Source organism: Micropterus salmoides, unplaced genomic scaffold, assembly GCF_014851395.1.
Source record: "Micropterus salmoides isolate LMB-PRFRI ecotype aquatic unplaced genomic scaffold, ASM1485139v1 Ms_hic_scaffold_8, whole genome shotgun sequence".
Taxonomy (NCBI): Eukaryota; Metazoa; Chordata; class Actinopteri; order Centrarchiformes; family Centrarchidae; genus Micropterus; species Micropterus salmoides.
This window is the reverse complement of record NW_024044570.1, coordinates 36,263,960-36,281,420: the sequence shown is the minus strand read 5'-3', so window position 1 is coordinate 36,281,420 and position 17,461 is coordinate 36,263,960. Positions and strand designations below refer to the sequence as shown.

Below are 17,461 nucleotides of genomic sequence, written 5' to 3'. Positions count from 1 at the left end.
CTCAGTGGGGTCGTTGGCCCGGGTCATCGATACCGCTGGTTCGTTAGTGTTCCTTGTTGCTGTGACGACAGTCGTTACAGTCGTTAAGACTACCGGTGGCCAAGACTGAACGACCATCGTTGGTATCTTCACCTGAGGCCAATAGGTTACGTTTGTTGAGTTTCCTGGGAAGTGATGAAAGGACAGCATTGTAAGTGGGGGATAAGTGGTGGCGTAGACCCCCTCCCCTGTTCAATGACGGCTTCTCGACCCTGGTGTAGATGGCTTCCTTGACACCTCTTTCAAACCATCCATCTTCTCTGTCTAAAATGTGCACCTGGTGGTCCTCAAACAAGTGCCCTGTCCTTCAGATGTAAGTAGACTGCAGAGTCTTGACCTGAGGAGTTGGCCCTTCTGTGTTGAGCCATGCGTTTGTGTAGTGGTTGTTTAGTGAGTGAAGATACCAACGATGGTCGTTCAGTCTTGGCCACAGGTAGTCTTAACGACTGTAACGACTGTCGTCACAGCAACAAGGAACACTAACGAACCAGCGGTATCGATGACCCGGGCCAACGACCCCACTGAGGTTAAATAGCTGAGTTTCCCTGCCAGTCAGTCAGAACTGAAGAAGTCCTTTGGATGAGGGACGAAACGTCTTCCAGTATCTTCAACCAAGTCCAGTTGCCCTTGGTTTTAACCTTCGTTGGATAACTATGACCTGGATGACTGAGAATCTTCATAGACATCTTTCAGATACAATGTAATACAATTTGAAAGGCTGTATTCAGTTTCTATGTGCAAATTCATAATGGAATATCTGTCTATGCAGAGTATATTAATGTGCATGTTTAAGTGGTGTATATAGGATTACACCCAACAAAGTCAGTCTCTACCCCATGCACTAATTGAAACAAACTCAACACTTCCACTCCAAGTCTTTATTCCTAAGCAATATGCTGATTTGCTGCCTCTGGTTAAGTGTATTATTTTCCTTAGGCGAATACTGGATACCGTCTATGGTTGTATTGTAAACTGGAAACACACCTGGGTTTGAAGCTTTTCACTCCCTCACTGGTTGCTGCTCTATAGAGGGTATGCGCATGACGTCACAGAAAACAGTTACGCTCACTTATAGGCAGAAAGACGAGCAGCAGTGTTAGCTAAGCTAAAACACAATCAACACACCTAAAATGGGAAAGAGCTTGACCACTGGTTCTTTGCTAAGGAGTAAGGATCGCTGTCGAGTCCGACTGCCTTTAATTTGACCAAATAATCACTTGTTTTACTCCCGGCCAAGGTAACAGATGTTTTGTCACTCAGTCCAGCGCATTCCGGAAGGGGAAGTGACATCAACGCATACCCTCTATTGAAACACCATGCTACTGCTTATGCACTGAATGTAGACATAAGCCATTTAAACCTTTTTGAACAAACAACTAATGGTGTTGTTTTTCTATAGTTCATAATGACCTTTAATACTACTAAACATTTAGAACACACTGCCAACTGGTTACAGCTTCTTGGTTCCCACCCAATCACGACAATGAAGTTAGCAGTGGGTTCATTCTATTCATGTTTGCATGCGACCAATCCATACCTTAAGACTATGCTGACCAGCCATAAAATACTGCTGGGGTGACCAGTTGCTAATGGCTCATAATGAAGCTGCTTTCCATCCTGGACTTTTTGAAACTGGTCTCTTGTCCAACTTGTCCAAATTCTTGATTGCACTGTTAGCTTTCCTCACTAAGAGCTAAGTTACACTCTTCATGTGAGCTGAGGTGGAAAGGTTGGTTTATCAAATTATAATGTACAAGTTGCATGTGACTTAAATCCACGACTACATTTTTGAAATTCGGTTAAAATCTGAGACACATTTGGATGGAAACGTAGCTATATGAACACCAGACTCGGTTCAGCATTTAAAACCATAGTTCCCTCAAGGCTCATCACAAAGCTCAAGGACCTGGTATTAAACTCCTCACCCCAGGGCTGCGTTTGGAGACCCCTGCTGCAATCCCTGTACACATACATGTAGCCACTTGCGATTCCGACCATTATCAAGTATGCTGACGACACAGCTGCGGTGGGCCTGATCACAGATAACAATTAAATCGCCCACTTTTTTTAAACTTAGGTACCTGATCCATCTCCATAACATCTGAGCACAATCCACGAACTGATGAAGACCATAAGATGCAGATGAAAGCTCTGCAAAAAGCTAGTGAGTGGACCATGAGTTGACCTATGCAGACTTTTAGTGCAGTGTTTTCATCAGTGCATCTACATTTATTTCTGTAAAACCTGTATTTAAAGTCACACTTCACTTTAAGTCCCCCTATATATCATTTATAATCAGCATATAAACATGTCGTACATTTTAATAGATTTCTGACTGTAATGTAGCTGTAGTCAGATCTTCACTCACAAGCTTGCGGTGAGGCTGAAAGAGAAATCGTTATCCCAACACATGTATCATTTACCCAGGTGTTCAATCTGCTATGTTTCACGGAGGGAAGCTTACAATGCTTAGAAAACCAAGGGTCTCATCTCTATCTCTAGTAACAAATCAAAATCCCCAAATTTACAAATATTCCTTTAACTCGTGAATTGTTCAGTGGCAATGCTCACACCATTGCAGTGTGTCTCAATGGACGCCTGTCTGATCAGGTGGGGGAATAGGTGGCTCTTAACGCCTGACTGCTGCGATTGGCCGACGCTGCCTTGCTGATATTTTGCTCCCCTGTGTCCTTCGTCGCCCTCCTCCTCTTTGTCAGCACTGGCCATGTTGCTGTTGACATCTGAATCCAGATCAGTGCCTGTAAGTGCTGGACAGTCTGTGGAATACTCAATCTCCTCGACACATGGAGGCTCATCATCTTCAAAACAGCTACATGAGAGAAGAGAAGAGGAGAGTGTTATGTTGCGTTATTGCCAAAGTCCATATAGGCAAATCCCGCCACTCAGCAGCCATCTTGGCAATGCCTCCGGGCAGCTATTTCAGAAGACCAGGCCCCTGTCTGAATGAAAAAAAAGCAGTAGAAGTACAACCCACAGGTATAGCATGTTCTCAGAGTGGTGACTGAAGAATATGAAGTGCTTACATATGACAGAAGTGTTGATGCCATTAACTAGTTTTAAAAAAAATATAGAATCAACTGTGGAAGGCTGATCCATAGCTGATCCCTGCTGGGTCCCTGCTCTGCACTTGGTTGGTATGCGATCCCCTTGATGACATAGTGGATACAGCGCTCCCTCGTAATGCCCCTAAGCTCCATGTGCGGAAATCAGTTGCAATGCTTTATCTTTCAACCAGGAGGAGTAGTAATTATGGAAGGTCAAACAGTGTGCTGGCTATCGGTAACAGACATTTTCAATGACCCAGAGCAAACACTAAGATGGCTGAAATGATGTTCGGGAGAGATTCCACCACCTTCACGGACACCTCTACTTGGTAAGACAACCAGAACATGCGGGAAGCCAACATCCTTTTAACGCTACCTCCAATGAAATGCTCCCGCAGCCCGTGGTGTTGTTGTTCTTTCTTTCGCTAGTCCAAATATAATTTGTTGTATTTCGACTTCAAAGACGTCAGAAACGTTTTGAAAAATCTTGGGGGGGGGGAGATGACCATGGAGGAGGTGAGGTTAGGAAAGCAAATTAGAGATTGTGATGGAAATTAGATATTTTACATGTGTTTACTGTTACCTTTAATGCTGCATTAATATAGGCGTGTGTTTCACTGTGTGGTGTTTGATCATTTTATTATATTGCAGCGAGGTGAAGGTTCCCATGGGAAAGTAGCTCATTAGAGGGTTTCCTTATCTGACCGTCCTTGATAGGCCTTCATCTCAGGGCAGTAGGCTTCTACTCCCTTCCTCCCTAAGAGATCTGCATAACAACATTAGAATATAAAGACACGTGTTTCGTCACTGGCTCTTTGTCTTACACTCTGCAGACTGGTTGCACTCTATATGTTTGTCTGACCCTCTGCAAAGAATAAAACTCTTAAAAGACGTCAGATTTGAACTCTTTATTTCAGAAGACTCACTTGTCTCTCCTCCAGGTCCCCACAAGCCGAGTTAGCATTCTCTGTGCGGACTAAACCCTTTACTGAGGCTCCCGTCCTTTTACAGCCAGACACTACTGGGCAGTTTGTGGTAGAAGTTAATACCTCAGATATCGGAGTTGGAGCTGTTTTTTCCCAAAGTTCAGTTGTTGATGAGAAATTGCATCCCTGTACTTTTCTTTCTCATCACCTTTCCCCTGCAGAAAGCAACTGTGATGTCAGGGGCCGAGAGCTCTTAGCTATCAAAACAGCGCTGAAGTAATGGCATCACTGGTTGAAAGGCCATTTGTGGCATGGACAGATCATAAAAATCTTGAAAATATAAGTTCTGCCGAACGCCTAAATGCCTGCCTAGCTAGATGGGCTCAGTTTGGCCGTTTAAGTTTCACCATTGCTTACAGACCTGGCTCCCGTAATGTGAAAACTAATTTTCTCTCCTGAGTGTTCAGTAAAGACGAGAATCCCCAGCCGTTACTGGACTCTGGTGCGGTCACTGGGAGGACTGAAGAAACGATCAGAAAAGCACAGAGAAGGATGAACCTGACCCAGGTAACGGTCTTCCTAAACACCTTTTTGTTCCCTCTTCTGCTAGATCGGATGTAGTACGATGGGCTCATGCCTCGAACCAAACCTTGTGCCGCAAGGAAGGGGTGCACTGAAAATGTTTTTTTTTGGCCCGTTTGCATTTGTATTGTTTACTACTGATTGTGATATTATTTAGGATTTCATCTGGTGTTTACAGTGAGTTGAATTTTTCTAACCAAGATGTTATGGTGTATGATGCTACCAGTCCATCAAACTGAAATATTCTACATGTCTGTAAAAATATTCTATACACATTTTTCCTGAATTCACCCTGATGTATTTGGTGTCTTTGGACGCCTAGAATTTCAAAATGAATTGTGTGGGTCTGAAGAAAGTTAGTTTGCACAATCACATCCAACAACTTGTAGTTTTTGAATATGTTTTATGGTCAGGGTCAGTGTGACCTTGCACTCAGTTACAGTCACTGTGATTGACAGCTGACAGAAAGCCAGTTATCTGATTATACACACACCTTCTGGGATGCTTGGTGGGTGCATGTGTCAGCGGGTGTGTGTGGGAGAGCATGTAGAAACACACAGGGATGCTGTTGGGACAGTGAGGACGTGACACGCACACTGATCTAGGGCTAAGAGAGACAAAGGGAGGGGGAATGGGGGGAGGAACGAAAAGGGAGGGAACAGAAAAGAGAAAAGGCAAGGGAGGAGAGAGACAGAATGAGCAGGAGTAAAAGAGACAGAAGGGACAGAGAGTGTAGGTCTAGCATATAAATGACAACTTATTTATTTATGTGTGTGTGTCTGTGAATGGCAATAAAGCAGGTTAGCTTGTCTACAGTGTGCAGTCAATACACTGCAAATGCTGATTCTCTGAGTCTCTTAATTATGAGGTTGTTTTTGTGTTAGCTCTAAAACAAAAAAAAGAGAATTAAGATGCTTTTATGGATAGACACAATTATTGTTGACCCCAGCGTTTTGATGGCCCATTGCATCATCCACAGAAATGACAACCATGGATCTGGCCAAACATTTCCAATCTCGAGCACTTAAAGTGTGTGTTCTGGCCCCACTAGGTAGAAAACAAAAATATCAAAATACCAGACCAGTTCAACTGGTATTTGATAATGTGCCAACAAGATGGCTCTGCGGATGGCCTCTGTGCACCAAAACACAGGTCGCCCTCTGTGTTTTGGTGCGTGTTGGTTTGTTTTGTTTTGTAAATTCAATTCCTCTTCGAGGGAACTCGAAGGGGAATTGACACTATGGGAACGCCTCTGGGCGTGGAAGGTCTGAACTATGAATGAAACTACTCCAATCCTATTGGTGTTACTAGAACGGTAGTGTGTGATGGCTCTCGAGGGGGCTGCCTGCGACCGTTGTGAGGCCCTGCCCCTCTTATTAGAGGATGGTCGGATGCGCTCCCCCCGTGGCACAGGCCCCGCGGTCGTGGCGGCTCTGATCCTGGGGATCGCGACGCGAGATCGCCGATGGTGCCGGAACAGCTGAGGACTCGTCCCCGATCGGGAGCCCGTTTCTCGGTTTCTCCCACTCGAGGGGTGAGTCCGGAGGAGCTAGATGTACTTAGCATGGAGAATGACTTCGGGGAAACGGAACGTCATCAGCCCTCTCCAGGATACGAAGAGTTGTTAGAAGTGGTGATGCAGGTTGTGGCCAAGCTGCAAATTGATTGGCCACAGGCGGTGCAGCAGCCATCGGTGGGCAGCAGACCAGACGAGCGGTTTCTGCAACACCGAGCGCCACCCCCGTGTCGGCCCCTACCATTTTTTCCGGATTTACACAACGGGTTGTGTAGATCGTGGAACAAACCCTTCTCTGCGCGGCTGTCTACGTCCCCCCGGCTACGTGACGGAGATCAGACAGCACGGTTATGGAGCGATGCCACAAGTGGAGGAGGCACTGGCTAGCTACCTCTCTCCCAACCTCGCCTCATCCGGATGACGTCCGATTTGGTGGGCAAGGCCTACATGGCAGTGGGTCGAGCTGGTGCCAGCCTGCACATGGCTGTCTTGCAGGCATACCAGGCCGATCTCCTTAGGGACTGTGACGTAGGGGGAGGTCCCTCTGAGGAGGACCTGACTGAGCTTCGTAGAGCGACGGACTTCCCCGTGTGACCAAGGAAATGGCCCGTTCCATCAGCCGATCCATGGCGGCTTTGGTGGCTACGGAGCGCCATCTGTGGCTCAACCTCTCGGGCATCCAGGGGAAGGAGAGGGCTTTTCTACTGGACTCGCCCCTCTCGCCTTCTGGCTTGTTTGGCAAAGCAGTGGATGCTGTCGTCAACAGGTTCCAGCACGCCAAAACTCAGGGAGAGGCGTCTCTCCCTGAGTCTCCCCCGCCGGTCAGACTCCAGGACCACGACGGCTCAGGAAAGTCGGACGCAGCCTTCGTCCAGCACGTACCGCCGCAGCCAAAAGCAGAGCATCGCTTCACGCGATCCCCCTCAACCAACCTGGGATGCAAGACGGCGCTCTCGCCCACAGGAAGAGGTCCTGAGACTTCGAGTAGGGGGACCCACCACCACCCTCCACTTCCTCCCCCTCCCTGCCCCCCTTCCCCTGAGAGAGGCCGATTGAGGTCCCCTCTCTCATGGTGGCTCCAGCAACAGGCGTTGTTTCTCCCACCGCTTCAGCGCTCAGGACGCGCTAGCCACCGGCAGGCCCTCACCAATCTATCCGGCAGCCGGAACACGACTCACAAACCGTGGTTCATCGGCGAGCTTTGCCTGGTGGTCCTCTGCTTCAGGGCGCCACCGGGGATTCCCGCGTGACACCAGCCCCTTGGCGAATTTCGCGGAAGCTTGGTGAAGGTTGGCGAACATTTCCCCATGGGTCCTGCGCACAGTAGTAGATGGCTACAGGCTGCAGTTCCGGGTTCGCCCCCCTAGATTCTGCGGGATGGTCAGGACTGCAGTACACGCAGAACAGAGCCAGGTGTTGGGACAGGAAGTCCACTCTCTGCTAAAGAAAGGGGCCATAGAACTCATTTCCCCGCCCAGAGAAGCCGGCTTCTACAGCCGATACTTCCTGGTTCCCAAGAAGGACGGAGGATTGCATTTGGATCTGCGGTCCCTGAACGAATCTCTGAGGAGATTCAGGTTCAGGATGCTTACCATCCCCACCATCATCAGTCACATCCAATCCGAGGATTGGTTTGTCACGATAGATCTGCAAGATGCTTATTTCCACATCTCCATCCGTCCCTCTCACAGGAAGTTCCTGAGGTTCGCCTTCGGGGGCACGGCTTACCAGTATCGGGTTCGGCCTAGCACTATGTCCCCGCACGTTCACCAAATGCATGGACGCAGCTCTGGCTCCGTTGAGGCTCCAGGGCATCCGCATACTGAATCGACGACTGGCTCGTCCTGGCCCAGTCTCGAGAGTTAGCGATTCTGCATCGAGATGTCGTCCTCCCCCACCTTCAGCGTTTGGGGCTGCGGCTCAACACGAAGAAGAGCGTGCTGACACCCGCCCAACAGACTACGTTCCTAGGGGTGATGTGGGACTCAACGACGATGCGGGCCCACCTGTCTCCCGCGTGCATCGAGTCCATTTTGTCCACAGTGACCGGAGTGCATTTAGGCCGCACCATCGCTGTAAAACACTTTCAGAGGGTGTTGGGTCTCCTGGCAGCAGCGTCCAGTATAATACCTTCCGGACTACTGCAGATGAGAGCCCTGCAGGGGTGCCTTCGTCCTGTCTGTATGGAAGAAATCTTGGTTCCTGTCCCAAGGTCCTGTGTTGAGAGCAATCTGTCGCCGAACAATTATTTCAACAAACACCTCACTCACGGGATGGGCCGCGGTCATGGACGGCCGCTTCGCGAGAGGCTCCTGGGTGGAGCATCATTTCTCTTGACACATAAATTGCCTGGAAATGTTGGCGGTTTTCAGAGCTCTGAGGAGTTTTCTGCCCGCCCTAAGCGGTCGCCACATCCTTATCAGAACCGACAATACGGCAGTGGTGGCCTATTTGAATCACCAGGGGGGTCTGCGATCGTGCCCATTATGCAAACTGGCACATCAGATCCTCCTGTGGTCCCAGCAGAGACTGTTGTCCCTCAGAGCGATGTACATCCCTGGGACCCAGAATCAAGGAGCAGACCTGCTGTCAAGACAGGGGCTGAGGCCTGGGGAATGGAGACTCCACCCCGAGGTGGTGGAGTTATTATGGGAAGAGTTCGGCCCCATTGACATGGACTTGTTTGCGTCCCAAGAGATGGCGCACTGTCCCCTGTGGTTCTCCCTCTCGCCCCCAGCCCCGCTAGGGCTGGATGCCATGGTGCAGACGTGGCTGAGGCAGCGTCTGTATGCGTTTCCCCCAGTTGCTCTGCTCCCGGGGGCTCTGGAGCGGGTCAGCCAGGATGGCATCAGTCTACTACTAGTATCCCAGTTTTGGCCGGCACGAGTGTGGTTCTCGGATTTAATATCGCTCCTCGAGGGCCCGCCCTGGCAGGTCCCTCTGAGAAGAGACCTGCTGTCCCAGGCGGAGGGCCGGATCTTTCACTCGCACCCTGCCCTGTGGCAGCTATTGACTGGCCCCTGAGGGGGCGCAGTTCCTAGAGGCAGGCCTGATGACAGGAGCAGTCGAGATGCTGGTCAGCTCCAGAGCCCCGTCCACAAGAAGGATGTACGGCCTAAAGTGGAATGTGTTCACCACCTGGTGCAGAGAACGGGCGGTGGATCCAGTTACCTGCTCGGTAATTGTGATACTGGAGTTCCTCCAGCACCGTTTCTCCACTGGCATTCCACGCCCCTCTGAGTGATGGGCCCTTGGGGAGGCTTCCACTGGTCGTGCGCTTCCTCCGTGGAGCCCGGAGGATGAGACCCGTGACTCGTTCCAGGGTTCCCACCTGGGACCTGACAGTGGTTCTCGAACCGCTGGCTGAGGCCCCCTTCGAACCCCTGGAGTCGGCTGAGACCAAACACCTGACCCTTAAGATGACCTTTCTCCTCGCTATCACCTCTCTGAGGAGGGTGGGGGATCTCCAGGCACTTTCGGTTTCTCCCCGATGCCTGGAGTTTGCCCCGGGGAGGGTCAGGGCTATCCTGCACCCATGTCCAGGTTATTTCCCTAAGGTTCTGGCCAGACTGGCAGGGTCCATGGTGCTGCAGGCGTTTCATCCCCCACCTCATGTGACGGCGGAGGACGGGAGACTTCATCTGCTCTGCCCTGTCAGAGCACTGAGTATTTACACTCTGAGGTCTTCCCGGTGGAGGAAAGCAGACCAGTTGCTGGTGTGTATCGGGTCCCCCAAGGCTGTGCTCCCCGCTTCTAAACACACCATCAGCAACTGGATCATTCAGACTATATCCCTGGCCTATCAGGTGCGCGGTTTGCCTTCACCTATGGCCGTAAGGGCGCACTCTACTCGAGGCATGGCGGTCTCTAGGGCCCGCTTCGCTCCAGGATTTGTGTGAGGCAGCTGGCTGGGCCACTCCTCACACTTTCATCTGGTTTTACAGTCTGGACCTTCCTTCTGCACCCGGCACCCGTGCGCTCTCCTCTTAGTCGTGCCTACGGGTTACTGCACGCTGGGGGGCAGGCGGAGGCTTCGGCGTGGCATAGTGGGTATTCTCGTTCCCATAGTGTCGTCACCGACGCAGTTCGAGTTCCCTCAAAGGGGAACGTCTCGGGTTACGTATGTAACATACGTAACCCGAGACGTTCCCCGAGAAGGGGAAGGAGACACTCCTTCGGTCCGCCACACCTCACCTCGCCTGGAGTGCCTTGCTTCATAGCAAAGAGCTAATGTGTCCGGTGTGCCGGCGTGCTTATATACGCCTCCAGTTACGCCGTCACATGCTACCGTTCTGGCAACGTCAATAGGATTGGAGTAGTTTCATTCATAGTTCAGCCCTGCCACGCCCAGAGGCGTTCCCATAGTGTCGTCACCGACGCAGTGTCTCGTTCCCCTTCTTGGGGAACAAGGGTTACATATGTAACCCGAGACGTTTTCTGCTGTTATACCTGGAGCTCTCTCACCAGAGAAGAGCTCATGAGCATCAGGGAAACAACAGTGGAGTACCCACTTTTCTCATGTCATCAGTGGAATTATTGGACATTCTAGTCAAAGGTGCTCTCACCTTTGCTCATGCAGTGAAACGCTGGAGAGGGAAACTTCAACGTGTGCTCCTTGTGCAACAAACTGGATGAACTTTAATTTCTGGTAGAGAACACCAAGACTTTATTCATCTTCCTTTTTATTCTTAAGGATATGATTCAACAGTATTTTTCTCCTGATGGACTATTTAGTCATAAACTGCAGACTGTTCTACTCCCCCTGTGAGTTTGCTTCATTCACTGTGGTCGGAATATACATTCCACCGCAGGCCAACTTGCAGAATACACAGTACATGATCTCGGACCTATACTATGTGTGGAGTGCACAAACTCGGACTCCTTAGTTAATGTCCTCTGTGACTTTCACAAAGGAAATCTCAACCATGAACAAATACAGAGAGTTTATTAAATGCGTGACAAGAGCTGAGAACATTCTAGGTCACTGATAATAACAATAACAGTGCCTATCACGCCGTCCCCCGGACTGCTTCTTTACCCTTGAATACTGTACACCCATGATGAAGTGTGATCTGCTTGAATATGTTGGACTGCTCAGAAAATTGGATTCCTGATGAAATGTGATGATACTGCAGAAGCAAATAAAGTATAAAAATGTGTGATCTTCTTTGTCATGCCTCTGTATGTCTTGCATGCACGAGCATGAACACACACGATCAGAACAAAGATAGCACGCAGAGTGGAAGCTTTAAAGTTTCTTTCTTGTGTTTAAGGGCAAATCGACACATATGGATGTGATCTGTGTAGCGGTGCCAAGTTCAAAGCAGTTAGTTAGCAAGGAAAGACTCAAAAAGTCTTTGTGTTGCTTGACATTACCACAGCAAGTTAGTCTTGGCTGAGAACTACAGATACACAATAAGTATAATCAGTAAAGTAATTCACAAGTTTATTCACAGACATTTAAAATACAGCACACGCTAAATAGCTAAACAGCCCTGTGCTTAGCCATGTAACCTTACACTGTTATGAGCCTTCTGAGATTCATTTTTGTCCTCTGTGGGGGACATGGCACTGAGGGCTCTTTTTCAGACACCATGCATGTAACCTGTTTGAGTCCTCATGTACTGGGTAGATTACAGATAGAGGTGTGGCCAAAAGATAAAAAGTTCTGTCTCTTCAAAATGGTGGGAATCACACCAACCAGCTTCTATGGCCCTAAGAGAGGCTAATGATACAATTTATACAAATATCATGTTTGTTTTGTTGATAAGGTTTTTGCTTTTTATGTATGAAAGCCTCCTGATGTAGTTTCCAGCGGCCACTAGCGGCGCGGTTCTAAGATTGCAACCAGGTGTGTGCTCGTACACGTGCTCGCTTGAAGTCATGAGCAAGCATAATCCGAAACACAACCATTTTCATACAGAAATACCACAATAAACGCAGGAATGCCAGCATGCAGGCTGTGGCTTTTCTCCAGACATGTTCAGGCTCTGTTACTTAAACATTCCTATTTCAGAGGCAGATCAACTCTGGCACCGTACCTTTCATTCAGCGCAGCGAGCCGCATATCAGCACAATACTCCCGAAAAAAGGCAGAGTGACAGCGGCTATAGACAGACAGGGAGAACAGACAGAGCTGGAAACTCAGGTAAACTCCCACTGCAATGTTGCAGTAATAGTTTTATCTGCTGCAGGCTGAACTAATCCATGCTCGTTACATGATCACAGTACATTTACTGCATTTAGCCGACATGCTACAGCGTTAGCTCGCCTGCTGTTTTCAGTAACTATCTTTATTATCTGTGAATCTTTCACTGGAGGCTCAGCAATGTCAGCACAACTACATGTATTGGATGATAATGAAACGGGTAGTGAGCTGGACTGAATGTAACGAGATTGTGTCACACTTTATAACAGTCAGACCGCAGTAAGTAACTTTACTATAACTAGTGATATAGGATGGCTCTTCCTCTGTGTTGTTGTGACTGTTTTGTTGCAGTGTTTTATGTTATATGGGTCATGTTAGTTACAGCGACTGAGAGGTGGAGAAGCTGTATACCTGAGTAGTGGTAAAATAAACCTAAACTGAACGTTACGAAGCAAACAGCGGCAGGTCCGAGCTACTGTAGCATTAGCTAGCTGCTCCTGGCTGCATCACTATAGGCTAACGTTAGTAAAAATCGCTCCACATTTGCTTTTTACCGTTACATCCTTTCTTGCAGGCTAAATCAACACTTTGACATACCAGTGGTACACAGGATAGTAACATGGGTGGTGTTAGTTGGTGAATTAATGTGGAAAGCGATATAACTTTGCACCGGATAACATTAGCAATTGCTCAGCGTTAGCCTGCGAGCTAACGTGACTTTCTCTGTGTTTCTCCAGCTTTACTAATGCTCACTTTGTTCTTACTCGACATCATCTGGTCTGATGGGCTTCAGCACATACGTGGAGCCTGTGTTTTGCTGTGAGCCGGTTGTTTGATGGTGTTAGTGGACTGCATGTCGTTTGCTGCCGTGTTGTCGCTGTAGTCAGAGAGGCTCGGGAGCGCGCACAGGGCTGAATCCAACCCGGAATCCTCACATTAAAAGCAGAATAGTGGCTGATGCAAGCAACGGAGAAAACAGTCATGTGCCTCATTTCTAAGTGAGTTTTGAGCCCATTGACAATAAGGCAATGAAAATTTGATTTATTAAAATCAAAAACTTGCATGTAGCTTAACTATAAGATTTTAGAGGTGCATGTTAAAAGCCTTTTATAATACACTTTTAAGGCCATGTCCTTTGTAGGGGACGGTGGGACCTGCTTCAACAGATTTTCCATATTTGTGTTATTAATCGTCATATTAAGGTGCAGGAGAAAAGGATAAAACAGGAAGATCTTTGTGAAGTGCAACATGTTTCTCTCTGTCTCAAACACCAAGAATTGCTTTCTAATGTCCTATGCATGATGTGTTTATTTAAAATGTTGATTAGCTGGGCAATATGGATGCATATCTCTCAGTAAATAAAGTATTCAGCCAAGCCATAGTTTAACTAGTATTTTATATTTAAAAATGTTTAAAAGGAAACCTTGGGGAACCAGTTTGAATGAGCCTGATACAATTAATAATAGTATTGTTATCTATAATTTACAGACGCTATGCTTCAATTTGTCAGTAGACAAGATGCTGGATCAGAACAAGCACAGACAGTTGAGTTCAAATGCACTTACCCTATTCAATAAATGTGTTTGTTTCTAACTCATTCTGTTCTGTAGAGGTCTACTTACTCTTAGAACGACAGATGAAGCAAACTGTTTTAAAGGACGGAGGATTATAGTGGGAGTAGTGAGTGAGCTGCTAGCCTACGTAATGTTACATTTAATTAACCTACATTCATTTTTAATAATTTTTACTCTAATCATTGAAATGGTTGTCCTCCTGGTTAATAAAAATTTTGTGAACATCAGTAATATCTCCTAGTATATTTTGATCACTATAGAAATTCAGAATATAATACTGTAAGTTTGCTGATACAGGCCAATACACAGCAATGTATGAAAAAGGGGAGTACTTACACTTGTTTTTATGCACTTCAAGCACTGAACTGATGTATGTAAAAGCAGTCAAATACCCCATTACATTGCCTCTGAGTATATGTTCACAAGTCCTTTTCAGGGATGTATGTGGGTATGTCCACAACAGATTAAAACCTCTCAGTACTACTCTGCTGAAACAGCAGATTGAACCTTTGCTATTTCACCTGCTGCTCTCCCTGATCTCATACAGTATATTATGTTTTACATAATATAACTTAACTTACACTCCTGTTCTCTTAAAGAGACATTTGTACAGATCTACAGCCATATTACTTAACACCTTACTGCGAAAAGCATACATCATAGCTTGGGAAAAGGTTCCATTCTCTTTCAAGATGCAAGAATTTTCAGATAATTCCAGCTATGAAGCAACTTCAAAACTATCATGATTGAACATGCTGAAGTCCTTAGTTTTTAGATTATTGATTCAGGGTCATCAGACATGCAGTCTGATTTTTTTGGCCTCTTGCAGGCACAGAAACCAAGCTGTGAACACAACAATGACATTATACCCTTTATACCCAAAATATACAGTAGCTGCTTATTTATGATGATAAGTCAATGTGCTCACTACTTGTTTCTGCTGCCTCCAAGCGGCAAAATCAATTGCTGGTTTAAATAACATCTCATGGATGTGTCGCGCCAATTTTGTGTTGTGACATCAACAACAATATGCTTTCTGTTGTGTCAGAGATTGGTCCAAAGTCAATTTTTAAATTAGTCTCCTTTTTTTGTACCCACAACACATTTATGAATGGCACCCAAAGTGGGATTCATGCCTCAAACCTTCATGGTTCATTTGAAAGGAGAATGTGCAGCTTTTATTTTGACAGACTGATTGTGACATTTCCCAGGAAACACAGGGATCCTGTGTTCAGTGATTTGCCACTTTACACTTATGATTCACATCTATCTGAGCATGTCCTTTCAGCTCTGTGGAGAAAGGGTCATCATATTCTCCAACTCTGCTCACTTGTAACTGCCCTGACCCTGTTCAAATATTTTTAGAGCAGTTACACATTCACTCAAGGCCAAAAGAGCCCAGGATTTAATATCAGAATTCTGACTAATAAACATAGCAGCCACAAGAGGCTGCTGGGGTTCTGTCTTGTTACAGTGAAATATGTTATTGTAAGTGTCAAACCATATCAGCTAATCTTTACAAAGATTGCTACTAGGAAGGCAGTAGTCCAATGGAGTGGCAATCACAAGAGGGTCGTGAATGATTTCAATGGTTTTGGAGTTAAGAAAATCTGCAACATTCATTATAATATACTGTATATAATATTATATATACACACTGTGACTATACATTACAATCGTGCAATAATTCCTCCCTTCATGAAGGTTAACGTTCAGTTTGTGTTGAGACTGTTTAGAGAGTTGTTGACTCAAATGTACGGTCATCTGTAGTGGTGTTGATCTGTATGGCCTTATACTCAGTGTTTCTATGATATATTTGTTCACCCCATTCATATCTGCAGGGTACAATACATTTTCAGTAAGGGTAGTGTTTAGGGCAAGGCTGTAGTATTAGACTGCATTCGTTTTAGCTAAGTGGTCCTAAAACTGTCTTTTATAATGTTTAATATAATAAATATTTTTAAGCCTCTATGCATACCATGACATCTATTCAAATGAAACATGTAGATGAGAGAAAATTGTGTTTTTGTTTTACAGCTTATTGCCCTGTGTATACAGGTGTTAAAGGTTGGCAGCGCCTTTTTTCAAGGCTTAGGATTTACGTAAAGGAATGCATTTGAATCCAGGATTGTGACTGTGTGCCGCTCTGTCAGTGTCTATGACTAATGTGCCCTGAGCGAGGCACTTAGCCACAATGACGCCAGTGGACCTGCTCAGTGATAAATGGTAGCAGAATGGAATCATAGTGGGCAGCTACAGCAATATTGTATCAATAATCATAGTACAGTATAACTTTTGTCTTGCAACGTGCTGCTAGTTTCAAGTCTAGTTCAGTAGCTAAAGGGGAATATCAGCGTTAAATGGATTCCACTAAGCACAGCAGGCAGCAGACCCTGGCACGCTGCCATAAAAGTGGTGAATCATAGTGCTAAGCAAGAGTTCTAACAGTGTTTTTTCAAAGAGGCAGAGAAGCCCCTGAGAGAGAGACAGAAAGCAAGAGAGAGGCGGGGTGAGAAAAGAAAAGGCGATAAGGGCAGACAGTATGTGGTGTAGAGACAGAGTGTGCACGAGAAAGACAGAAACCCAGAGAAAGAAAGTAAGGAGGCAGTCTGTGTCCTCTGTGTCCGAGGGACAGAGCACTGGAGGGCCTTAACTCCACACTCAGTCTCAGACTTCCTTAATATCTCTTCCTTTCACAAAGGTCTCTTTTAAATCCTTGGGTCTACTTTGCTAAATGTTTCCCAGAGCTCAAGTCTCAAGAGTTCCTCTGCTATCATCATCATCATCATCATCATCATCATCATCAGGGAGCACTATGAAAATATGTGCTGCACTTGTGTTATCCCTGCCAATTGTCTTGTACCCTAGTATTTCCATTTTTACTGTTGTATTTGTAATCAAAATCAATCAGTCAAAATAAACAAAACTGCAAGCATCTAGTGGAATGTGTTGCAGAAGACGTCTGTAATATGATTCCAGGGATATCAGAACAGACTGGAGGCAATGTCACAAAAATGCAAACCTTGAAGACAATAAGCAGACAAAATTACTCATTACTCACACTGGTTACAAAAAATATCGTATCAGGGGGACACTAGGACTTAGAATATTAGCCAATCAGGTGAGATCCACACACCAAATAGTAGGCTCATGGGCACCAGGACGGGTATTTATCAAGCTTCTCAAAGTGCCATTTTAGTCTTAAGTGCTGACAATTCATGAAATTTACCCCTATTTTCAAACTTAAGAATAAAAGCAAGTTATCAAATGTCTCAAAACTAAGAATTACTCTTACTCTCCCAGTTTTTAAGACAGCTTGAGAGGTCTATGAAGTGGTTAGGAGCTGCCAGTAGGGGCTTGTGATGGCACTGTGAAGACATGTGTAAATCTTTCAGTGGCGGTTCTAGACCAATGTTATTAAGGGGGCCAGGCTGTTTGATCAGGACATGTCGTTTAAGTCTCACATTAAGCAAATTTCAAGGACCGCCTTTTTTTCACCTACGTAATATTGCGAAAATCAGGAACATCCTGTCTAAAAATGATGCAGAAAAACTAGTCCATGCATTTGTTACTTCTAGGCTGGATTACTGCAATTCCTTATTATCAGGCTG

At 46.3% G+C, this 17,461-nt stretch overlaps 1 protein-coding gene across 1 annotated transcript in view; it reads right to left on the bottom strand.

The window, feature by feature from the left end:
• Positions 1 to 672: 672 nt before the first annotated feature.
• Positions 673 to 17,461, bottom strand: part of LOC119894363 (cytosolic carboxypeptidase 1-like) — a 39,093-nt gene continuing 22,304 nt past the window's right edge. The window contains exon 6 of the mRNA XM_038707069.1: positions 673 to 2,869. Within this exon, the coding sequence (XP_038562997.1) occupies positions 2,578 to 2,869 (292 nt within the window). The 3' untranslated portion in view covers positions 673 to 2,577. The remainder of the gene's footprint in view (positions 2,870 to 17,461) is intronic.